This window comes from Sinocyclocheilus grahami, unplaced genomic scaffold, assembly GCF_001515645.1.
Source record: "Sinocyclocheilus grahami isolate Dianchi unplaced genomic scaffold, SAMN03320097.WGS_v1.1 scaffold367.1, whole genome shotgun sequence".
NCBI classification, from domain to species: Eukaryota; Metazoa; Chordata; class Actinopteri; order Cypriniformes; family Cyprinidae; genus Sinocyclocheilus; species Sinocyclocheilus grahami.
The window spans coordinates 1,327,776-1,349,101 of record NW_015505546.1 but is presented as its reverse complement, the minus strand read 5'-3'; the positions used below and the strand labels follow the sequence as shown (position 1 = coordinate 1,349,101).

Below are 21,326 nucleotides of genomic sequence, written 5' to 3'. Positions count from 1 at the left end.
TTTTCATTCAGAGAATAACAAAATGTTTGAGGATATTTCACATGTTTATGACAGTTTAGTTATATCGTAGTTTACGCAATTAGTTTTGGTACCAAAAACTGCATCATTTATACTTTCATGTCATTTAATCGCACTGTATATGATGTGAACAGTTTGGTGCCACAATTTTTCTGCCAATATTTTAAGTTTAGTTCCACAGTAGTTCATGCAAATAGTTCCCTATCTGCTGGTCACTACGAGTTATGTCGTGACGACATAGGGTGTTTACTTGAGAGCCCCAATTCGCTCTGACTTTCAGAGAAAACGCTAATGAATTTTGGCTAGTGGATTTTGCATACCTGAGCCATCCATGCATACAGGTATAAATAGGCGACAGCTGCATCCACTCATCAGATTTTTGCTTCAGAGCCGAGTGGGTGAATGATTTCTTCTCCACAAAGCCTTTTCGTTCTGACTGGAAGAAAGAAGCTGTTCCTGGTTGGCGTGACAGCACAAACAGCGGTGTCCTGTTGATTCAGCGATTCCCCTGGGTGCTTCAACTAAAAGAGCAGTTTCTCATCACGGACGGCTCGCATCTTTTTAAAGATGCCGTTCCATCCGTGTTTTCTTGGTTGCGGTCGTTACCTGTCCTTGGTCGACGGCCACGAGCGTTGCCTTCAGTGTCTGGGCATCCAACACACTGAAGGTGCGTTCATGGATGACTTATGCGTTAATTACGAGCGTATGAGCATGGGTTTGCTGAGATCTCGCCTCTCTCTCCTCACGGAGAACGGAGCGGCACCCTCTGACTCTGTCCCGGTTTCCCTGTCACGAGCAGGGGACCACCAGCTAGAGCTCTGGGAGATCTGAGGGTCACAGTGAGAGCTTCTCTGCCAGGCACGTCCCCACGGACCTCTCACTCCTCCCACAGCGAATGTCCCGTGCGGCTCCCGAGTGATTTCGCTGGCCCGGCTTGATGTCGATTGCAGCATCGGGGGGATGGGCTATCGTCCTCCAAGGATGAAGATTCGGTGGGGCTGCCCCCCTTGGGTGTTGTGACCGCTGCCGAATCGGACCCTGAAGTGATGGCCGTGCTTTACTGGGCAGCCGCGAGTATCGGGCTGGAGGTGTGCATGCCTCCCAGTCCAGCCCCCTCGCGGCTGGATGATTGGTTTCTCTAACCATAACCCTAACCCTAACCCAAGCAATCCTCATGCACCTCCAGGAAAAAAGGCACCGGCGCACGGCACGGTTGTGAGCCGCGTCCCGCGCCAGTGCCTGAGGAGCTGATGAAGTTGTGGACGGCCCCTTTTTTGGCCAGAAGCTGCTCGTCTCCCTCCTCCTTCCTCACTACCCTCGATGGCAGGGCGGCTAGGGGGTAAGTAGACATTCCCCAGTTGGAGAGAGTGGTTGCGGTGCACCTGTGCCTGCAAAACACCACCACTTGGAGGAATCGTTCGCGTCTCCCATCCAAAGCCTGTAAGCTGATGGCCGCTCTTGCAGTCAAAGCTTACGGTGCTGCAGGCCAGGCCGCCTCTGCCCTGCATGCCATGGCTATCCTGCAGGTCCACCAAGTCAAGGCACTCAAACAAATGCACGAGGGTAGTTCCGAAGGTGATGTCCACACTTGTGGCCCAAGAGTGCAATCTTTGGCTTAACCTCGTTGAGATGAGAGATGTCAACAAAGTGCATTTTCTTGACACTCCCATCTCGCATGTTGGCCTATTCAGCGACACTATCGAGGACTTTGCCCAGCAGTTCTCGGCAGTGCAGAGACAGACTGAGGCCATCCAGCACATCTTGCCCCGGCATGATCCTCCAGCTGCCACCGCTCCACCTCGGGCCGCGCCTCAACCTGCTCGTTGTCCTCCGTGTCCCAGCCGGCCCCTAAGTCCTCTAAAAAGACGACAAAGCAGCCCTGACATGGGCAACCCGGAGATGTGGGAAGCTGCTCTTTTTCAGGAGATGGCGAGAACAGCGCCACTCCTTCTCCCTGAGGAGGGCCGGGTGGAGAATCCTTTGTTTCGCTTTGTTTCTGTTCCGCCACTGGTCCAACGGCCAGCGGTACCAACATTCTCGAAAAAAAAGAGCAGTTTCTTTTTCCTCTGGGTAATCAGGCTTGTGGGTTGACAGTGAGCGATGCACTGCCACCTCACTCTCACCCACGACGCCCCCTATCACCAGCAGCAAAGAGATCGCGGCTCAGAGATGCACTGTCTCTTCACGCATCTCTGGCCAGTCCCTCCGGGGGCACGGGGAATCCTGCTGTGATGAGCCAGGACATGATGCCTTCTGTGCCATGCAGCACAGACTTCCCACTGCTGCACCACTGCGGGTGTGTCGATTGTCCCTTTGGTGCCACTCGCACGGAGCTTGGAAGTGTGGCTCGTGCAGCCCAACCCGTCCTGCTTACTCATTCGGACAGTTTGACTCAGCTACACGATTCAGTTGGCCAGGCGACCCCCCAGGTTCAGCGCCGTTCTCGAGACTTCAGTGGCAGCTCAAGATGCCCCTGTTCTGCGCAACGAGATTGCTGTCCTACTGAAAAAACCGCAATCGAGCCTGTCCCTCAAGCCGAGATAAAGTCATGGTTTTACAGCCCTTACTTCATCGTGCCTAAGAAAGGCAGTGGCCTTTGGCCAATTCTGGATCTGTGAGTCTTGAATCAGGCCCTTCACAAGCTCCCATTTGAGATGTTGATGCAGAAGTGCATCATCAGATGCATCCAGCCCCAGGATTGGTTTGCAGCGGTCGACCTGAAAGACGCTTACTTTCATGCCTCGATTCTTCCTCGACACAGGCCATTCCTATGGTTTGCGTACGAGGGTCAGGCATGGCAGTACAGGGTCATCCTCTTCGGGCTGTCCCTGTCCCCCCTTGTCTTTATGAAGGTCACGGAGGGCGCCCTTGCCTCGTTATGGGAAGTGGGCATCAGGATCCTCAACTACCTCAACGACTGACTCATCATGGCCCAAGAGCAGTTGTGCGATCACAGGGACCTGGTGCTCCAGCACCTCAGCCAGTTGGGACTTCGGGTCAACTGGGAAAAGAGCAAACTCTCCCCCGTGCAGAAGATCGCTTTTCTCGGTATGGAGTTAGACTCAGTAAGTATAGCAGCGCGTCTTACCAATGAGCGCGCCCAGTCAGTGCTGACCTCGCACCCAGGCATCTGCAGCCGCAGTCACGCCGCTCGGATTGCTTCAAATGAGACCACTTTAACACTGGTTACACTCCCGAGTCCCGAGAAGGGCATGGCGTCGCAGTACACTTAATGTGACCATCACACCGGAGTGTTGCCGCCTATTCAGCCCCTGGACAGACCTTGCCTTTTTACGGGCCGGGGTGCCCTTAGAACAAGTGTCCCAGCATGTCGTTGTCACGACGGATGCCTCCAGTGCGGGTTGGGGCGCTACATGCAACAGGCAGGCAGCCTTGGGGCTCTGGACAGGGCCTCGACTGCTTTGGCACATCAACTGCCTAGAGCTGTTGGCAGTGCATCTGGCTTTGCAGCAGTTCCGGGCAATGCTGCAAGACAAGCACGTGTTGGTCCGCATGGACAACACTGTGGCTGTCTTGTACATCAACCGGCAGGGTGGTCTGCAATCACGTCACATGTCACAGCTCGCTCGTCATCTCCTCCTCTGGAGTCAGACGCCGCTCAAGTCGCTGTGTGCGATCCACATTCCAGTGGAGCTCAATCGTGCAGTCGACGTTCTCTCACGACAGCTCACGTTCCCCAGAGAATGGTGACTCCATCCCGAGACGATCCGGAAAAGCCCAGGTTGACCCCCCCGGCGCATCCCTCTGAGGAAGGACCTCCTTTCTAAGGGGCTCGGCACCATATGGCACCCGGGTCCAGATCTCTGGGACCTCCATGTGTGGCTCCGGGACGGGACTCGGCAGACTTAAGTGATCCATCACCAGTGGTGGTAAACAAGATCACTTAGGCTAGAGCTCCCTCGACGAGGCAAGCCTATGCTCTGAAGTGGAGTCTGTTGCATGATTGGAGTAGTGCTTTTTTTCCTGCAAGAAAGGTTGGAGCGTAGGCTGTCACCCTCCACCTTGAAAGTATGTGTGGCTGCACATCACGATGCAGTGGACAGCTGGTCCCTGGGAAAGCACAATCTCATTGTCAAGTTCCTGAGGGGTTCCAGAAGGTTGAATCCTCCTATGCCACCCCTGGTGCCCTCCTGGGATCTCTCTACTGTCCTGGCTGGCCTTAAGAGGGATCCCATTGAGCCGCTGGACTCAGTTGAGCTTAAGTTCCTGTCTGCTAAGACAGCGCTCCTGACCGCTCTCACTTCCATCAAGAGGGTCGGGGACCTCCAAGCATTTTCAGTGAGCGAAGAGTGCCTTGTGTTCGGGCCGGCCTACTTTCACGTTGTCTTAAAACCACAGCCTGGATACGTGCCCAAGGTTCCCACCATGCCCTTCCTTGATCAGGTGGTGAACCTGCAAGCACTGCCCTCGGAGGAGGCAGATCCAGCCTTGGTGTCTCGAAAGAGCGTTGCGCATATACGTGGACCACACCCGGAGCTTCAGAAGCTCTGAGCAGCTCTTTGTCTGCTACGGAGGTCAGCAGAAAGGGAAGGCTGTTTCCAAGCAGAGGTTAGCCCACTGGATCGTGGATGCCATCGCCTTGGCCCACCAATCCCAAGGCGAGCCGTGCCCTCTGGGGGTGAGGGCTCACTCCACACGGAGTGTTGCCTCGTCCTATGCGCTGGCGCACGGCGCCTCTTTGGCAGACATCTGTAGAGCTACGGGCTGGGCAACACCAAACACCTTCGCAAGATTTTACAGACTCTGCGTTGAGCCGTTCCTCCCTACTCCAGAGACCCATTCCATATGTAGTACTGCCCCAGGCCTGGGTCAGTCCATATCAGTGTCTCCACATGATACCGCCCTATGGGCAGGATGTGGTCTCCATAGTGCCCTTCTCCGGAAAGCTCGCTTCCCCATCGTTACTGCCAAACTGTAAATAACAAACAGGGAAAGGCGTGAAGCACCTTTCACGAAGGTCAAAATCCCTTCTCTTAAGAAAAGATTTTCTGTGGTAGGAACAGCGGCTTGGCTATCTCCAGCAGCGATGTACTCACCTTTGGTTCCTGCAGGTGCCAAGGTCAACGAATTTGCGCTGGGGCATTGGGAAGGTTACAACCCTCGCGTAGCATTTGTCTGACACACGGCTGCTTGTCAATATTTGCAGCGCTACAGGGTTGTAATGGGGTTCAGGTTGTGGCGCTTTCCATGGACCCCCTATGTCGTCACGACATAACTCGTAATGACCGACAGATAGGGAATGTCTCGGTTACGTACGTAACCTTCGTTCCCTGATGGAGAGAACGCCACAACCTTGAACCATCGACCTGTATGCACGGGTGGCTCAGGTATGTATAATCCACTAGCCAAAATTCATTGTTATTTTCTCTGAAAGTCAGAGCGGATTGGGGCTCTCAAGTAAACCCCCTATTTCGTCACGACATAACGTCTCCGTTCCCTCCATCCGGGAATGAGGGTTATGTTCGTAACCGAGATGTTTTTGTGACAGAAATTGTTTGCAAGTAATTCATGCGTTCAAATCATTTAGACGCATAGTAAATGATATGAATGGTTTTATGTTTTATGAATGCTCAATTGTTATTTTTTACAGAACAACAAAAATTTGACCAATATTTCATGCTTTTAATTTAGTCATATTGCAATTTATGCAAATAATTTTTCTCAAAAATTTTCAATCAGACAATAATTTACACCCATTTTTTCATGACCCACTAAATTTTTGCTGAATAAAATTCCATCATCAAATTGTTGTATTGTTTCATGCCGACTCATAAATCCTGTTAATTTCTTTAGGTTTAATACATTTTAAGCCGAAAAATATCACTCAGTAAACATTTCAATCGATTAACACAAATTTTCTCTTTGTTTTAGCATGTCTTCATCGACATGACCCTTTTTAACACGTCACTGTGTAACCGAAACATAATTAACTAGTTCTGCGTAGACAAAGCAGTTCATTCAGACCAAACAGAGACTGTGATGAACTGATCACCTCTCCCATCTCTTCATGGGCTTCTTCAACAAACACCGTGGCCTGCAGGCACACGTCATCCGATTGGTCCATATCGCTCTCCTCCGTCAGTCTGCCTCCGTTCTCATTGGCCCCATTGTCTGAGTCTTCATGCGCCTCCCTCTCTGATTTGTCCGAGTTGGCATCGTTCTCCATATGGTTTTCCAACATGGAGTCATTCAAACTTTAACAAAATCACACACAAACAAATGACCATGTGAGATTTGATTCAGCTGCATTTTCTGCAATTATTTTCATTTTTATTATTTATTCTTTAGTTGTAAAAAAAAAAAAGAAGAAGATTTTCTTTAACATTAATCGTTCGTTCTCCTTTATCTCAGTGAGATTTATTATTATGTTCACGTTCAAAGTCCATCCAGATCAGTTGCCAAAGCAACAAACCACATGATGATCATCTTCGCGAGTAATTTGAATTACAGGGCCGTCACCATGGTCACAAGATGTTCATTTCATCAGCGTGAACATTATTTTCAAAATATATTCTGCTATAGGCAACGAATCTCTACAGAGAAATATGAATCCTTTGGCTGGTAAAAGAGTCTTGGATTAATAATCTGAGCATGAGCATGACATTAAACCATCTCTTTGTGTCCACGACACACAGAGATAACAGGAAAAAAAACAGCTTCTGTCCTGCGTCACCAGCTGTCAGCAAGAACGACCAGCGAGCCAAGCAAAAAAAACGAGTCCTTACCTTGCCAAGAATATATTATTCCTGAAACTCCAAAGATTGGTAAACAAAAAATGAGAGAACCTCAGAAAAAGTCTTTGTTTACAGTTGAAACACCATGATTTCCCTCAATAGTTCCTGTCTGGATTGGTGTTTGCACAGGAAAGCTCTGCAGTAACGTGTTTTCCAAAGCTGTTTTTCCTGCTTCACAGCTTGTCTGATGCGCTTGTACGTGTGTGTGTGTGTGTGTGTGTGTTTGTGCTGATTGTATTGTTGGGTTTACATTCTCCTCATCTCTTCCTGCTCCTCTGCCTGTCACGTAAACCTATAGGGCGCAGCTGATTGGACAAGAGCTTCAAAGTGGCTAGACAGAGGCGGGGTTTGGGATATATAAATGATTGACAGCCGAAGGATATCACTGGCAAACAACATCTACTATTTCACTTCCTCTCAGGTACAGTGTAAAATTGAAATACACTTTGAATCTCATTGGAATATTATTTGATTATAATGTAGATTTGTTTTTAATGTTTGGCGATTAATCACAATTTGATGTCATGGCTATACGCTTGTGATTTTAGCTGTTGATTTTGATTGATGATATTGTAGGTCTCACAGTATTAGCACTATAGTTTTTCTAATTACTAAATATATTTATTGATTTTTTTTTTTTGTATTTAAGTATTTAGCATTTATATTACATTAACACAATAAGATGCAATAATAATAATGAAAAACTGTGTTTTTTAGGGGATTGTCAAGCCACTGAATAGCAACATGCTAAAAACCAATATCAGAAAAAACAACATAAACTAGAAAAATTAAAGCATAGTGCCATTGTTGTCAGCTTATCAAAAACAAACAAGAGTTTACAACTTCTGCCTTAGATGTTTTAGCAGACATGCAGTTTTGCTAAAGAGGTGAAACAGTATTTACTGTAACCAGGTGTACAAATTGAGTTTATAATTTTGTGCATGTAGAGAGGCAATAAAGCCTTTAATACTGATTTTGGGGGTGCTGTTTAATGTCCGTCAAGTCATTAAGCACCCATTTAATGCATTAAAGGTCTCGTAAGAGCAGTAATATGTCATTTTTACGGTAACACACTCTGAAGGTGGCTCACTATAATATTGGTTGAAAATATACAAAAGCTTGGATCTGGACACGATGCGAGGTAGATTCAAGCCCAGTTATCCAACATAATCACCAAGGCTCTGGAAATTGGGATCCAATGGCAGCAACATACATGGGAAGCTATATGAACTCCTTCACAAATCCAAAATATTGTACTACAATAATTGTTTTTCATTTTATTGCTTATTTCGAGGCTATACTATTCTTGTAAATGCTTTTTTAAGAGAATAAAGACACGTTCACACCAAGGACGATAACTATAAAGATAATGATATAGTTCTAAATATCATTCTCAATATTAAAGAATAGCAGAGTTCACACAACAGCTATAACGATAAAGGCACAGAGAAACGATATGGTTCAGAACAATGTTTTCCAGCTGATGAACGATAAAAACATTGACACCCAATCAGAAACCATCCTGCTGTAACGAGCTGGAGCATTTAAAGCGACAGATGAGCGTACGCTTCGAATAAACCGATGATATCGTCCGCTGGTGTGTACGATAATATCTTTCTTTATAGTTATCTTTATAGTTATCATTCTTGGTGTGAACGGGGCTTAACAAAAAATTTGTCTCAATTTAGTCATATCTTAGTTTACACAAATAGTTTTGGTACCACAAATCTGTTATCTGAATTTATATTTTAATGTCGCACTGTATTTGATGTGAACAGTTTTGAAAAAAAAAAAAAAACTTTGAATATTTTACTACTTTTCTGTTCAATTAGTCATATAGTACTTAATGCAAATAGTTTTGTGCTAAGCTATTTTTATCCAGTTTTTGGATGGTTCATTGTTTTTTAAAAGCGCTCTCTCTCTTTCTCTCTCTCTCTCTTTTATGAAAATAGTGTCTGAGAATATTTCACACTTTTAATTTAGTCATACTGTAGTTTGTGCAAATATTTGGGGTACTAAAAACTATTATCCAAAAAAAAATGTATACGTCTATACACCTGATGTGAATAGTTTTGTAGTTTTTGGAGGATACATAATTTTCTTAAATGCTCTTTTATTTTTCAGAGAACAACAAACATTTGACCAATAATTCTTTGAAAATTTCACACTTTTAATTCACACAATAAAGTCATATTGTTTACACAAATACTGATTTTGGGGGTGCTGTTTAATGTCCGTCAAGTCATTAAGCACCCATTTAATGCATTAAAGGTCTCGTAAGAGCAGTAATATGTCATTTTTACGGTAACACACTCTGAAGGTGGCTCACTATAATATTGGTTGAAAATATACAAAAGCTTGGATCTGGACACGATGCGAGGTAGATTCAAGCCCAGTTATCCAACATAATCACCAAGGCTCTGGAAATTGGGATCCAATGGCAGCAACATACATGGGAAGCTATATGAACTCCTTCACAAATCCAAAATATTGTACTACAATAATTGTTTTTCATTTTATTGCTTATTTCGAGGCTATATTATTCTTGTAAATGCTTTTTTAAGAGAATAAAGACACGTTCACACCAAGGACGATAACTATAAAGATAATGATATAGTTCTAAATATCGTTCTCAATATTAAAGAATAGCAGAGTTCACACAACAGCTATAACGATAAAGGCACAGAGAAACGATATGGTTCAGAACAATGTTTTCCAGCTGATGAACGATAAAAACATTGACACCCAATCAGAAACCATCCTGCTGTAACGAGCTGGAGCATTTAAAGCGACAGATGAGCGTACGCTTCGAATAAACCGATGATATCGTCCGCTGGTGTGTACGATAATATCTTTCTTTATAGTTATCTTTATAGTTATCATTCTTGGTGTGAACGGGGCTTAACAAAAAATTTGTCTCAATTTAGTCATATCTTAGTTTACACAAATAGTTTTGGTACCACAAATCTGTTATCTGAATTTATATTTTAATGTCGCACTGTATTTGATGTGAACAGTTTTGAAAAAAAAAAAAAAACTTTGAATATTTTACTACTTTTCTGTTCAATTAGTCATATAGTACTTAATGCAAATAGTTTTGTGCTAAGCTATTTTTATCCAGTTTTTGGATGGTTCATTGTTTTTTAAAAGCGCTCTCTCTCTTTCTCTCTCTCTCTCTTTTATGAAAATAGTGTCTGAGAATATTTCACACTTTTAATTTAGTCATACTGTAGTTTGTGCAAATATTTGGGGTACTAAAAACTATTATCCAAAAAAAAATGTATACGTCTATACACCTGATGTGAATAGTTTTGTAGTTTTTGGAGGATACATAATTTTCTTAAATGCTCTTTTATTTTTCAGAGAACAACAAACATTTGACCAATAATTCTTTGAAAATTTCACACTTTTAATTCACACAATAAAGTCATATTGTTTACACAAATATTTTTGATACCAAAAACTATTCCCCAAAAAATCTGTATAAGTTATACTTCATGTAAATTCATTGCACAGATTTGAATGTGAACTGTTTCTTACCAAATGATTTCTGTGAATATTTTATTACTTTAGTGTCAGTTTAATCATATAGTAGTTAATGCAAATAGTTACAGTGCCAGTCATAAGTTCATATTATTTAATGGTATAATACCTGATGTAAATAATTTTGATGCCATTTTGATGAATTTCAGAATTTTTATAATTTAGCCATAATCAGTTATTTTAATTGGATGTATTTTTTTTTAGTATACAGTATAGCAGTATTTAAAAAAAAAATTATATAAAAGTATTTTCCTTTGATTTCTATTTAAACAATTTAAAAAAAATTGGCCAAAAACGTTTGAGAATAGCCAGTCATGTTGTATTACACACAAATATGTTTGGTACCAAATACTGTTCTACACTATAATTTATACTTTCAGTCACATTTTATTTTAAGGTCAAATTCTCGCTATTAACTAACCATTAACAACAATTTTTGCCTCAATAAACTACTAATTTGCTGCTTATTAATAGTTAGTAAGGTAGTTGTTTAGGTATTGGGTAAGATTAGAGATGTAGAATATGGTCATGCAGAATATGTTCTTTATAAGTACTAATAATCATCCAATATGTTAATAATAGGCATGCTAATAAGCACCTAGTTAATAGTGAGAATGGGTCCCTATACTAAAGTGTTACCACACTTTCATATCATTTAGTCACACCTAATCTGATCTGTGGTGAACAGTTTAGTTAATGCAAACAATTTTGATGTCAGAAAACGTGTACAAATATGTAATTTAACTGCATTGTATCTGATGTGAACATGCTTAGCGGTGTGTTGATGTAGAGAGATCAGACTCACGGAAGCAGGTCCTGGTCAATGAGAGCCGAGCTCTGCAGCAGCTGCAGTATGTGTGAGGACTCGGAGGAGCCGCTCTGATCTCCATCCCTGCCGCTCTTCGCGGTCATCTTCGACAGGCTGGAGCAGCTGAGCGCCAGCTCCAGAGCGTCCATCCAACAGCGTCCTGGAGCAAACCACAGGCTGTGATCCTCAAATGGACTCCATACCGAGAAGACAGTTTTACAGAAGACAAATGTCAATGCTCACCATCAGATTCAGACGCTGCTCTGAAGATCAGGTAATTACTAGGCAAGGGTTGAGTGATGGAGCCCACAGATTCCCCTTTAGGACCCTGAAAAAACACAGAGACCAATCAATCCCAACGATGAGTTCAAGCCAAACGTCGCATTTCAGAGAAGCTTGTGTCTAACCTTCATGGCCCATATGGACTTGTCCAGCGGATGGTAGAGTTTGAAGCAGAATCCGTCCTTCTTTGAGGGTCTTTCGATGAGTTTGCAGGCGTTGAGAAGAATCGTTCCCACCCAGTGGTCTGAACCAGGTGTCTTGTATATCAGGAGAATGCCGGGCTTTAGGACGCACCACAATTTCGTCCAACTCTTCAACGTCCCCCGAATCTGATGCACCCAACAAGTGCATCTTAAAGCAACTGCCAAATAATTCAATGTTAAAATGAAAACCGATGAGGTTTACCAACCTTTAGCCAGTTGGACATAATAACCACACTTGGATCCTTAAGTGCACTGAACAGTTCTTTGGCGACCCTCTTCTTCTCCTGTCGATAGTTCTTCTTCTGAACCTACCATATGAAAGGTCAAGGTTTAATGCATTGCTCGAATATTAGCTAGGGGGCGCAAGTGGGCAGCAAGACGGAAAATGTCTTAAAACCTTGTTGAACACTAGAGTGCACCATATACAATGCCAAAGAACTTATTCACCACTGTTAAATCTAAACTTTAACGATTTTATTTTAGTTTGTGGAGAAGAACTCTGACTGGACAATGCAAACATCACTCATCTAAAGTTGGATTCACAACAATCCAAACCGGTTTAAATTTCGCATTTAGAAACTATATTTACATTTATAAATAATTATGCATAGTAATTATAGTATTTATTATTATTTTAAATTTTTTAACTTTTTATATTTTCAGTTCTAATTTCAGTTTTATTTATTTTTTGTACTTTTGTTACATGCTTATGTCATTTTTATAGTTTTACCTTTTATAAATGTAGCTTTATTTATTTTCATTTCAGTTTCAGCATTAGCCATTTTAGTACTTCTATAAATTCAGAACTTAAATGAAAATGAGAAATTAGAAATTAAATAGAAATTCTAACAGAAATGAAAAAAAAATTTAAGTTTTTCATTAATATTTATAATTTATTTAATTTCAACTAACGAAAACAAACTATTTTTAATAGTTTTGTTGCAACACTAAATGAGTGGTTCATTACATTCAGTTTTTAAAGAGGTCATATAATGCTACATGCACTTTTACAAGTTGTTTGAACTGAAATGTGTGTTGGCACAACCGCCTACACAACCACCCTAAAATAAAAAAAATCCACCCAGTGGTTTTTTGTTAATCTACTAAAATTTTTACCCCTTTCTCAAATCGAGCCGATCTCAGATGCCTGTCTGTGTGACGTCACAAAAACAGGCCCCTCCCACGATAGTTTGATTGACAGTAGCGTTTCAGCACAGACTGGACTGGCGTCTTACCTTAGCTCCGCCCTAGTTGTAACTAAAAAATAAAATAAAATAAAACATTTTTATGAAAGAACATATGGGTCCCTGAAATAAATGTGTTTCCCATGAAGAGTGGGACATTTCTGTGTAAATTTAATTCTCTAGCACAAACAAGAAAGCGGGGATAACGTTTTGAATTTTGCAAATTTAACCACTAGTTGTAAGAAGCCATACATCAGTCCAAAAATGACACAGAACACTATTAGCCACAGACCTTTCATGCATGCAAATTGGTTAGATAAAATTTGTAGCTGTTCAAAGTAAGAAGAAAAATACTCCAGATGAATAGCTGGATTAAATATCTGAATAAATATTTCAGAGTATTTTCTCTAGTACAGGAAATGCCTGTACGCAGGTTCAGTGCCGTCCACCTGTTGACTGACACCACGAACAAGCTGCTGTTTGGAGAACTGGGTCAGGAACCCTGCCTGGAGTGGGAAGCACATTGTACCTTAAGCGATTCTTTCCTTGCCAGCTTCTCCGTGGGCGAGGAAGACTCCTTCTCCAAACCGATAAACATCCTGGATTCCGACTGAAGCCAAAAAAGAAAAATCCATTTAACTTTCATTTGAAGTCAACATGAGATCACAATTGACCTTGTTTGCTTTCATAATACTTGATCCTGGGCTAAATATGACATTTCACAATATCCTGTTTCATGTTACGTCAAATGGTTTGAAATGATGAAAGTCCTACCATAATAATTATAATTATATGATGTTAGTATAACTATATTATTATAGTAATTGGGAAATAAACAAAGGTAGCTTTGTTATAGAGCGACAACTCTTTCACACTACGAGCAAAAGGCAGCAGGCTAAATGCAGCAGGTCTGTTTGGTCAGCTGTGGGTGTCAGTTGAAGATCAGACCTAAATATGGAGAAGACAGTTTTCCTCTTAGACCCAAATTAACCTCTAAAGCAGTTCATACAAACAGTGGAGTCCAGAAAAACAACAATAACGCTATTTCGCTGAAACAAACAATCAATAAAATCGATAATGGAGATCATCGTCTTTAAATTTCATGATCATTTATCAGGGTCTTTGATGTAGGTACAGAAAAAAAACCTACACTGCTGTTGCCATATTAAAATAATGAAAAATGCATTTCTATCAAACAAATTCTTTTTTTTACTATATTTTTATACAATGTTAGCATCATTTCATTTAGCAAATACAATTAAATGTCATTGTTAAACATCATGTAATATATTTTGTCGAGTTATTTAAATGTGAAAATGTCACTCAAGTCACTTTATAGACAAATTAATTGTAGACACATTTTATATATGTACATATATATATATATATATATATAAATATATTTTATTTACGTATATATATATAACAATGTTTTATTCTATAAACTACTGACATCATATATATATATATATACACACAGCAATTTCAATAGACAAATAACAATACTGATAAATCAATAAACAAACAAACAAATAAATACTATTATTATCTCTATTATATATAATATATATATAAATAAATATGCACATTGTTTGAAGGTGAGTACGAGTAAGAACAGAACAATCTAAATATTATCAGAATATCCAAATAAATTTATATTTAAATCAATTAAATTACAGACCGATCAATTAGTATAATAGTTGTTAATTGCAGCTGATGCTAAAAGCTTCTTTTTCAGGTTTACGCAGACGACACACATTCCTGCTGCATTAGATCTTTGTGTATTACAGTTTAATGTCTCATATGGTGAATGAATGACAGGCTTTTACTGTATATTCACCCATTAAAACCACATGATACGGACAGATGCACTTTACATGTGCCTGAGATGTGAGCTCCGACTTATTAAAAGCTTTTAGCACACAGAAAACTGTCTGGTGAGTGAAATGCAGACGGGAGGCTGTGATTGGCTGAGTTTTGACATGCGCTAATTGCAGGTCATTTCACTTCCTCTACATTGGCAGAGCTCTAGCGAATCCTTTAATCTTTTTTTATTTAGCAGCATTCCGAAAAAAAAACACACACTCTAGTGAGAGGTTAACTAGTAGCGTTAGTTAGGGCTGGTAGCTGAAGTAACAGATTTGTTATGGCTGTTTTCTTTCCCGTCTGCATTATAATGCTGTCATATTTCATGCGTGCAGTCACCAGGAGGCTGAACGCACCGCGCTGCTGGGTGAGCGGACCGGGCTGACCTCGTCCCTCAGTAAGGGCAAACCGTTCCTCTCCGATTCATTCCCTGCAGAACACACACACGAGCACGCGCGCGCACACACACCCACACCAGCACACAAACACAGCGTTAACATCAATCACCACAGTCAATCATATCTTTGATGATTATTATAAAATATTTTAAAACATAGTCAGCTCATCTGAAGTTGAAATGATTTTTTTCACATTTTTATTTCTTAATAAACATCCTTTATTATGCAGAATTGTTTCTATCGGATTTGTTTATGTGGTTGCTAGGGTGTTCTAGGTGGTTACTAGGGTGTTGCCATGCAAATAAGGTGTTCTTAGTCATTGGTCTAAGCAATGTTCGTGTCTTCTAGGTGGTTGCCAGGGCATTGCTATGTGGTTACTAAGGTGTTCTGAAAGATTTCTAGCAGGTTTCTATGCAGTTTTAAGTGTTCTAGGTGGTTGCCAGGGCATTGATATGCAGTTGCTAAGGTGTTCTGAGAGATTTAAAACACATTTCTATACAGTTTCTTGAGTGTTTTAAATGGTTGCCAGGGCGTTGCTATGTGGTTACTGAGGTGTTCTGAGACACTTCTAGCATGTTTCTATGCATTTCCTTGAGTGTTCTAGGTCATTACTAGGGTGTTGCTATGCAACTAAGGTGTTCTTAGTCACTGTTAGGGCATTGCTATGCAATGTTCATGTCTTCTAGGTGGTTGCCAGGGTGTTGCTATATGGCTTGGGTGTTTTTAGTGCATACTGTATCTATCAGGTGTTTTAGGTGGTTTCCAGGACATTGCTATGTGGTTGCTAAGGTGTTTTGAGAGGTTTGTAGCAACTTGCTATGCAGTTCCTAAGGTGTTCTAGTTGGTTGCCAGGGTACAGCAAAATGGTTGCTGTGGCATTCTTGGTAATTGCCAACAGTCGCCAATCAAATTCATAATTAAGTCAGTACTGCCCTGTATTATTTCTCCTAATTACTCAGTTTCACTCTGAAATACATTAAATTGATAAGCTAAACCCACTATGAATACGGTTTCATGACAATGATAATCTTGCTTTAATTCTTTAACACTTTAACTATTTTCTATGACCATAGTGAAGCAGTGAGCTCCTGCATGTGTCTCTTGTGCTTGAAGGATGTGGTGCTTCCACACATTCAGTAATTGAATGGATACCTGGGCTGAGCGGGTACAGTTCATTGTCTCCTCCATAGGACAGGTTGCGGGTCAGCACACGCGAGTCGATCTTGGGAGGCGAGGTGGCTGTGGGACAGAGAGAGAACCGTCTGCGGAACAAGTTCTCCTCCTTCATTGTGCCGGCCAGTCTGTCCACCTGGAGGAGAAGGGAGCAATGTCAGTACAGTTTGAAGCAGCATAACGTGCTGAAATACTAATGGATCATCACACACACACACACACACACACACATATAGAGTAACGTTAATGCAGCAGTGTTATGCAGTCCTTGTCCTTACAGAGGTAATAGATAATCAGCAAAGCAAAGTGGGTGTGTGTGAGCGAATGTACGTGTCTGCGCTAACTTGGATGAAAATGCTACCAGAAAGCTTATGCAACATAAAAATGTATGCTAAATGAGAAAAGCAGCTGACAGAATATAAATATATTAAAGTCAAAGTCTATAAATGTGAGTTTGTAGACTGAACTGATTCTAAAGAGACAAAAATGCAACCAACCACAAAATATAGCAAGATGGCAAAATAAGGCAAATAACTTTGTTGTCTTAGCAAATGTCTCTTATATGCCTATTTTTGTAATAAATTGTTCAAAAAGACTCATGAACTTCTGAATCAGTCCTTCATTGAAAAACCTCCATCAATTATAAATTCAAACTAAATCAGTCTCACTTACTCAACTGCATGTTTTTTAATATATCCATCCATCCATCAATTCATCCATCCAACTATCTATCCATCTATCATCCATCCATCTATCCATTTTTCTATCCATCCATCCATCCCAACTGTCAATCCATTTATCTATGCATCCAACGATCTAACCCACCATCCATCCATCCATCCATCCATCATCTTTCTATTATATTTTCCTAAAAAAATGACTCTTATTGTATGAGCCTATTCTTGTAATGAATCATTTAAAAAGACTCATTAACTTTTGAATCAGTTCAGTTGTCTCTGCATATTTAAATATTTAAACCCTAAAAAATACATAATTTACCTTTAAATATTCACTAAATTGTCCCGATGCATTCTTTAGATATTCTGGTTTGAAATGTAGGGTTGCGAAATTAAAGGTTTTCTGTTACATAAGACTACACGTACCAAAGGAGCAAATATAAGCAACATGGGCTTTTAGTTGCAGAGCATCAAAATCAAGTCCCAGCATCATTCCTTCTCATGAAAGAGGAGCTAAAAATAGTCTTTCTGCTGCAGTGTGGGTCTGAGGGGGGTGTGGGAGCCGTCGTCTATAAGGTGCACAGTTACAAACCCCACTCTACCTCTATTTCTCTCACTAGAGCTCTGCAGGGTAATGAACCCCACCCTGCATGTGGCCAGGCAATCAGCTCAACCAATCACAGCTCAGAGCCACAGCTGGAGGGCAGGGCAGGTGGATTCAACTGGCCAGTACATCTGGCTGCTGTTCAATTTGCTCTGTTCACAAGACGGCAGAGAGACGAAAACACATCCTCAATAGACTAAACAAAAATAACACCTGCAAGAAGAAAGAAAAACTAAGAATATTACAAAAGAGATCTCTTTCAAGGAGAAATGGGAGATTTTTTTTCAATGTTAAATAATTAATTTGACTTACTTTCTTCCATAGAACACAATGATTTCTATGCAGTTTGACTGTTCTAATGCAGCTCACACATATTGTACAATGACTCCAGTAAACATTTTCTATGATGATCATATATGTGACCCTGGACCACAAAACCAGTCATAAGGGTTCATTTCTCGAAATTGAGATGTTTACATAATCTGAAAGATGAATAAATAAGCTTTCCATTGATGTATGGTTTGTTTGGATGGGACATTATTTGGTCGAGATACAACTATTTGAAAATCTGGAATCTGAGAGTGCAAAAAATCAAAATAATGAGAAAATCGCCTTTAAAGTTGTCCAAATAAAGTTCTTAGCAGTGCATATTACTAATCAAAAATGAAGTTTTGATATATTTACGGTAGGAAATTTACAAACTATCTTCATGGAACATGATCTTTACTTAATATCCTAATGATTTTTAGCATAAAAGAAAAATCGATAATTTTGACCCATACAATGTTTTTGGGGATATTGCTAAAATATAAGACTAGTTTATATTTAAGACTTAAGACTAGTTTTGTGGTCCAGGGTCACATATTTAGATTATGTATTAAAACTTATTTTGATATTTTGGGGGGCATAAAGTCCAAATGTAAAGGTGACAACTGTCCTCATAGTGAAAACAATCCTTATTAAAATTACATTTAAGAAATCTTAAAGTAGTTTGATGTAATATTTTATAATTATTATTAAGTGATATAAATCACTTTTTCCAGTAAAATTTCTTATTAAATATGACTTTGGTGAGACCAAAGTCAACTTGTCCACCCAACAAGCAGAAATGGGGATGAATGGATGGATGGAACAAAAAAAGTATATATCTCAAATATCAGATCATTTGACCTTTTAGGATTTATCTTTAAAAATATTCTAGTAACATTTTAGGATTAAAAATAAAATAAAATAAAATATGAAAATATATATTTTTTCCCTAATAAAAGTGTTTATTAATATTTGTGGATTAAAAAAAAAACTTTTGGTGCAACCAACAAAGTCATGTGGTCCACCCAGCATGCATTTTATATATATATATATATATATATATATTAAAAAATTACATATTAAAAAGACAGTGTCATGTGTCAAGATCAGTCTCAAAATATCACATTATTTGACATTTTAGGACAGTTCAGATTATAAAATGTATTGTGGTGCAACTCCCAAAAAACAATAATATTTATGAACTAATAATTAATTATATTTGCATAAACATTTATTATCTTGAAAAATATATTGAATAACATTTTGTAAAATAATGATTAAAATAAACAATGATTAAGTATTCCAAGTTTAAATATTTTGCTTCATGGTTACACCAGATGACATTTTTAGAGTCATTAATTGTACTTCAATCAAAACCATATGAAATTAACATGAACACAAAACAAACAATCATGTTTCTAATGTTAAATGAAAACTTTGTGACTGTCTTTGTGTGCGACATAAAGGCCAGGCTGATGGAGCATGAGGCATTTCATGGTCTTATTAAGCATTTCAAAAGCTAATTTATTGATGTGACACTTCCCACACCAAAACGGGCATGGCTAATAATGATTGCAATTCTAAATTTAACAAAATGCCACACTCAATTTTAGATTGAGAAGCGCAAGAGCATTATTAGGAGCTGACGTATGAGAGATCCAGTGGTGGTTTGCAATAAAAGTGCCAGGAAAATAATATGCTGCCATTATTCACACAAAAACAGCCTAAAGTTTTACAGACAAGTCATTCATTTCTAGCGACATTTTTAGAGGCTCCATTTTACAGACCAAAACTGTAAAAAAGGCTTGTTCTGTGTGAGCCTGATTCATGTAAATAGCATACAGCCATTGTTTATATGTTTCCATTCATAACTGGCAACCATCGTGATGTTGATGAGGGTTTTGACCCTGCATGCCTGCTCTATGATCTACTCCAGTAATCTTTAAACAGAGTTGAGTAAATTAATGGTAGAAGAACTGAGCAGAACCACAAGAGCGATGCCAAGCCACCGTCAGCACAGTCTAACCAGCGTCCTCCTGTGACCCGGCAGCTCTGATTTAAAGTCTGGCACTCCACAGCAGCTTCAAAACACTCCCTACTGAGACTTCAGAAGAAAACAACCCTTCAACCTGGCAGCTGACATCTTTAATCACTTCTTAACAAAGCCAGCAAAGAGACTAAAGCCCGAGAGAGGTTGACGTAGCTTGCACAGCTATGACAACTGAATGGATCTCAGTGTAAAAGTACCAGTGTTAGAAACTTTTGCACTAATGCAGCTTCTTTTTGCGGTCAGTGGGTTAGTGAAATATTTTCAACCAAGGAGGTTAATTCCTAAAATCTAAGGCTGGAATTGTAGTTAAAATATCCAAATTTGTCATATTTACATTTAAATTAATATTTTTCAGCAGTCTGATTTTCAATATTTATGCATTTGCAATGATTTTTTTCCCTCAGAGGAACCATCATTCTAATCATTCTTACAAATGAAGAATGATCAATCATTTTGAAGACTGTTATGTTATTTATTTTATTTTTACAAATGTGTATAATACAGCCATGTTTATCTTTAAATATATTTTACTAAAACAGAATACCATTTCTGGATTATTGTGATGCAAATAAATCACTGAATCAGTGTTTTGAACTGATTAACTGAAACGCAATTAAAATGAATCTAATTTGTAGAAATGAATAGAACTTCACAACTTTATTTGCATTTTCTTCTAAATCACAGACACCATCAAAATATCTGATATCCAACTGCTAACAAATGTCTTAATGCTCTTAAGCTCTTGTATGGAATTGGCCTACTTGCATGAACTTTAAGAAGTGAACAAAAATATTTTTAAATATACAAACACACTTGAATGCCACCATAAATCTTAAATGAAACTATGGTTCCCTTTCAAGGGATCTCTATTCATATCATTATGGCAAGCACTAGCAAAGCGTTTAGAGGATGTGTGCATTCGTGTCATCGTTATTTAACATCTGATGACACACACGATCTATGCGTTGTTTGTTTGGGCGAAGAGCACGCACGCGATGTCCCCGAGGGGGCAATCGGCGTGCACTGCGAGCGTTTGTCTTTCTTTTCGAGGAAAGAGGGGCAGCCATCTGCTTCCTGCGATTCAGGGCCCGCCGCTGCTGAGGCACGGAGGAGAAAGAGCTCGTGGGGATCGCAGGTGGATCTTTCATTAACATCGTCTGATCCAGGAGCCAGTGCTCTGCTGAGTTCAGCCCAGGAAGAGCAGGAAATGTCTGAGGAGGGCAAAGAAGCTGAGGCTGAGCCTTCCCAATCCTCCTGCCCTGCGTATGATGAGCTTTTGAAAGTTATGGATCGCGCCACGGTGAGGCTTGACTTGCCGTGGAAGCGGGCAAAGAAAGTGACGTCGCGAGGTCATCTCGATGAACGTTATCTTTCTGGCCATAACCCTCCAGCTCAGGTGAGCCTTCCTTTCTTCCTGATTTCCATACAGAGCTCGAGAAGAGGCCATTTTCCTCAT

At 40.3% G+C, this 21,326-nt stretch overlaps 1 protein-coding gene across 2 annotated transcripts in view; it reads right to left on the bottom strand.

The window, feature by feature from the left end:
* Window positions 1–21,326, bottom strand: part of osbpl5 (oxysterol binding protein-like 5) — a 68,654-nt gene that overhangs the window by 13,905 nt on the left and 33,423 nt on the right. For both annotated transcript variants that reach the window (XM_016230333.1, XM_016230332.1), the window contains 8 exons: window positions 16,210–16,366; window positions 15,016–15,089; window positions 13,323–13,403; window positions 11,816–11,917; window positions 11,532–11,735; window positions 11,368–11,452; window positions 11,122–11,284; window positions 6,032–6,233 (listed from right to left, as the gene is read on the bottom strand). In XM_016230333.1, coding sequence (XP_016085819.1) covers window positions 6,032–6,233; window positions 11,122–11,284; window positions 11,368–11,452; window positions 11,532–11,735; window positions 11,816–11,917; window positions 13,323–13,403; window positions 15,016–15,089; window positions 16,210–16,345 — 1,047 coding nt within the window. In that variant the 5' untranslated portion in view covers window positions 16,346–16,366. The remainder of the gene's footprint in view (window positions 1–6,031; window positions 6,234–11,121; window positions 11,285–11,367; window positions 11,453–11,531; window positions 11,736–11,815; window positions 11,918–13,322; window positions 13,404–15,015; window positions 15,090–16,209; window positions 16,367–21,326) is intronic.